This window comes from Echinops telfairi, unplaced genomic scaffold (genome assembly GCF_000313985.2).
Source record: "Echinops telfairi isolate 266 unplaced genomic scaffold, ASM31398v2 ScPeMD7_7407;HRSCAF=8445, whole genome shotgun sequence".
Taxonomy (NCBI): domain Eukaryota; kingdom Metazoa; phylum Chordata; class Mammalia; order Afrosoricida; family Tenrecidae; genus Echinops; species Echinops telfairi.
The window spans coordinates 8919489-8924200 of NW_022111307.1; the positions used below are offsets into that span (position 1 = coordinate 8919489).

At 42.3% G+C, this 4712-nt stretch overlaps 1 protein-coding gene across 1 annotated transcript in view; it reads left to right on the forward strand.

The window, feature by feature from the left end:
* Positions 1 to 4712, forward strand: part of KLHL6 (kelch like family member 6) — a 73265-nt gene that overhangs the window by 58749 nt on the left and 9804 nt on the right. The window contains exon 4 of the mRNA XM_004713455.4: positions 70 to 307. Within this exon, the coding sequence (XP_004713512.1) occupies positions 70 to 307 (238 nt within the window). The remainder of the gene's footprint in view (positions 1 to 69; positions 308 to 4712) is intronic.

Consider the following 4712-nt stretch of genomic DNA (forward strand, 5'->3'; position numbering starts at 1 on the left):
CCAGGTTAGAAGCCCGGCTCTGAACCACTGTGTTCCTTTCTGGCCCCTGTGGACTCCGTTGGCTTGCAGATCATTTCGGAGCGCACCAAGCCCAGGATGCACGAGTTCCAGTCCGAGGTGTTCATGATCATCGGCGGTTGCACGAAGGACGAACGGTTCGTAGCTGAGGTAACCTGTCTGGACCCGCTGCGGCGCAGCCGCTTAGAAGTGGCCAAGCTGCCGCTGACCGAGCAGGAGCTGGAGAGCGAGAACAAGAAGTGGGTGGAGTTTGCTTGTGTGACACTGAAAAACGAGGTCTACATTTCGGGTAAGCAGATCTGTACTGCTGAAGTACCCCCTCTTACCTTCCGCTCCGTATTGCTTCAAAAGCCACCTTGCTCTTCGCAGGCCTTAAAGGCAGGAGTTGAGCATCTTTCCTCTTTTGGGGGGTGTGGGATGGGGGATGGGGTGGGGGTGGGGGTTGCTTTCTGGACCTGAACTTGTTTCGGGAAGAGCTGCCTCCCAGAGCCGGTGTCCTCCAACGGAGGGAAGTTCAGCTCTTTAGCTGGATTAATTATGGCTTTCTAATATCTTCTAGAATTAGTTGTTTGCTTTTTAAAAATTGTTGTAGAAGATTCAGGGTATGAAGTCAAATAGAACAGTTTCTCTGTGCCATTATAACCCCACATTTTATTTTTAAAATAAAAAATAGCTTTCTATGACCCCAGGTTACGGAATGCTAGTAGGTCAGCTCCACGCAGCCAGTTAGGGACACAGGCTTCTTCCACCTGGCGCTGCTGCTGGTTCCCACGTGGGGCCTTCAGGGCTACTGTGCTGAGGAGGAGAGAGTGAGGAGTTGAGACAACACATCTATTCTTAACACCCGCAGTCTGGGAGGGATGCATCATTTCTGCTTGCCGTGCCTGGTCCATCTTCCCTCCACCTCCCTGCGGTGATCCAGGAGAAGGAGCGAGGCTGGGTGCCTGGAGGGAGAAGCAGGTTTGGGAATCAGTCTTGGTCATGTAGAGCAGTGGTTTTCAACCTTCCTCATGCCGTGGTCCTTTAATAGAGTTCCTCATGGTGTGGTGACCCTCAACCATAAAATTATTTTCGTTGCTACTTCATCACTGTCATTTTGCTACTGTTATGAATCGTCATGTAAATATCTGATAGGCAGGATGTATTTTCATTGTGACAAATTGAAAATCATTAAAGCATAGTGACTCATCACAAAAACAATATGTAATTCTTTTTTTTCAATATGTAATTCTATATTGTGAAATCTTTATTTCTAATGACAAATAAATGAAATTTTGTCTTGAAGCATGCTGTAGCATGGGGAACAGTCTTCACGCCAGGTAGTCATATGTAGGCATATCTGCATGTGGCGGACCCGCCTGGAGACGGATGGAGAAGTGGTGTCTCAGTTCCTAAGGCCTTCGGAAATATGTGTTTTTCAATGGTCTTAGGCGATCCCTGTGAAAGGGTCGCTTGACCCCCAAAGGGGTCACAACTCAGAGGTTAAGAACTGTAGACTATACATGTTGCTCTACTACCTGTCACTCTTACTCTTAAAATGGTTTCCTTTTTAAAAGTACACAGCAGTAGTGAAAATTTGCTTGTAAATAATTCTGCCAACCCAAATTTGTATTCTAATTATCAATATATTCTGGACATCACTCCCTGTTGGATTTATCATGTGTATTAAATGATACAATACAATACAAAGCCCTTAGGGCAATGCCAAACATGCAGTAAGAGCTGAGTGCTGTTGGCCACCAGGTTTCTTATGGACCAAAGTAAAGTCAGGTTGTGGGTTTTTAAAAAAATGCTAGTTGTACTAAATGTAAACATAATGTTTGGACACTACTCTACATTGGGTCCATACTGTAGTCTTAGTAAATGGCATAGCAGTTGGTGTCTAATCAACCCTGTCTCAGCTGCAGGGCAGTCCAAGGAGCCCTGGGAGTGGAGTGGCTACATGTTGAGCTGTTGTCCACAAGGTCAATAGTTTGAAACCACCAGCTACTGTGTGGGAGAAAGATGGGGCTCTCTACCCCTGTAAGGCAGTGAGCATGGTTTGATTTTTGCAGGGCAGTGTACTGAATGGGTAAATCACTCTTTAAAAAAATCCATTCCCTCTCTTGTCTACAGTTTTATTTTTTTCTTACTGAAAAATATATGCTGCTATAAGCATTCTGGTACCTTTAACTCTATGGTGCCGGTGTTAGTCGTTGGAGAGATTCCTGGAAGTGGATTGCGCATTTAGAATTTTGGTGAATATTGTTAAATTTTCCTTTACATTTATTTATGGTTCAGACCTTATGAATCAGTGACCCATTCTTCTATAAACTTGCTAGTATTTTGATGATCAGCCCTTTATGTTAGTTTCTTAATTTGGTTAGTGTTGAAGCTGTCCACAGCAGAATACACACCCATCCCACAGTTCCTGCGTGTACACTTCAGTGACACTCCCAGCCATGAGCATTTTATAATAGACAAGCATATGGTAATATCGACGTACCTAGTGAGGTTGAATATATTTTTATATAGTTATTATCTAAGTATACTTATTTTTAAAATTATCTGTATATACCAGCGGTTCTCAACCTGTGGGTCATGACCCCTTTGGGGGTCGAATGACGCTTTCACAAGGGTCGCCCGATTCCTAACAGTAGCAAAATTACAGTTATGAAGTAGCAACAAAAATAATTTCATGGTTGGGGGGGTCACAACCCGAGGAACTGTGTTAAAGGGTAACGGCCTTAGGAAGGTTGAGAACCACTGGTAAATACCAAAGAGTTTTCTCTTATTGCCTGTCTTTTATTAAATCTTTATTCCTCTTACAACTTTGCTAATTATGTACAAATATTGTGGTGGTCTTTTAACTCTATATTTTATGTAGTCAGTCTCTTTCCTTTATAATTAAGAACTTCATGCAATGCTTAGCACAGTGGTTCTCAACCTTCTAATGCCATGACCCTTTCATACAGTTCCTCATGTTGTGGTGACCCCCCAATCATAAAGTTATTGCTACTTCATCTCTGTAATTTTGCTACTGTTATGAATCGTCATGTAAATATCTGATATGCAGGATGTATTTTCATTGTGACAAATGGAAAATCATTAAAGCATAGTAATTCATCACAAAAACAATATGTAATTCTATATTGTGAAATATTTATTTCTAATTACAAATAAATGAAATTTTGTCTAGAAACACGGTGTAGCATGGGTAACAGTCTTCACGCCAAGTACTCTTATGTGGGCATATCTGCATGTGGGCGGACCCGCCTGGAGACGGATAAGAGGAGTGGTGAAATATGTGTTTTCTGATGCTCTTAGGTGACCCCTGTGAAAGGGTCGTTTGACCCCCAAAGGGGTCACAACCCACAGGTTGAGAACTGCTGGGTTAGCAAGACCCTCTCCCACCCTAAGATTATTAGCACGGCCATTTAGATTTTTCCAGTTACTTTTACGGCATTTACATTTGGATTTTATTTTTAAGTATGATGTGAACTAGGAACTGAACCAGAGTTTTCTCCCAGTAAACAGCCAATCGTTCTAATGCCATGTAGTTACTAATCTCTACATATTCTGCTCTGTTACTGTTCTCTGAATCAGTTTGAATTGGCCAATGTGCCTGGTCTTTCGCTAATGCCCCATATCTACTAGTATTGCTTTGTAGTGTATGTATTGGGTAAGCTCACCTCTTTTTGTTGTGCGTGTTTTAAAGTTTCTAACATTTTCTTGCCAATTAATTCTTCCAAATAAAACTGAGAATTATTTTGTCAAGTTCCCTAAAAATCCCTATCGGACTGTTTATGACAATGTGCTGAATATACAGATTTAGCTGGGGGAGGGTTGGCATCTCTACCATGACACAATGTGTCTTCCCAATGAGTTAGGTTTCTTATGGACCAAAGCACAATCAGTGTTGTGGGTTTTTAAAATATGCTGGTTATACCAAAAATTTTTTAAAAACATTTTACTGAGGGCTTTTACAGCTCTTGTGACAATCCATACATCAATTGTTTCAAGCACCTTTGTATATTTGTTGCCATCATTATTTATTCTATGTACTAAAAGTTAAGAATGAGTTTGGACACCACTCTCCATGGGATCAATACTGTCGTAGTTTTAGTACATGGCAGTAGCAGTTGCTGTCTCATGGGGACTCTTCGTGTGTCCCAGCAGAGCTGTGCTCCGTAGGGCTTCCAGTGGCTGAGTTTTCAGAAGTAGACTGCCCGGCCTTTCTTCTGTGTGGCTGCTGTTGAGCTGGAACCTCAATCCTGTTGATCAGCAGATCAGGGTGCTAATCATTGGAAGCACCCAGAGACTTCTTGTTTAATGAATCCAAGGCTCAAAAGGGTCAAGACTCAAACTCAACCTCATGACATCAAGCTGGCTCTGAATCAAAGTGAGCCTACAGGACAGGGGAGTGCTGCTCCTGTGGGTTTCAAGACTAAATATTATAGGAGTAAAAAGCCTCATCTGTCTCCCGAAATGCTGCTGGTGGTTTTGAACTGCTGACCTTGCAGGTAGCAGCCAAACATGGAACCCTAAGTAACCAGCCTCAAAATGGAGAACATGGCAAATCTTGCCGTATATATATTTTGCCACAACAATTTGTTTTTTAATTAAAGAAAGGTACACAACTTAGAAGAAAAATGGTCAAGACACAGTGTGGGAATTGCACCTGATCTGATCCCGTCACACTGAGGCAAAGCACT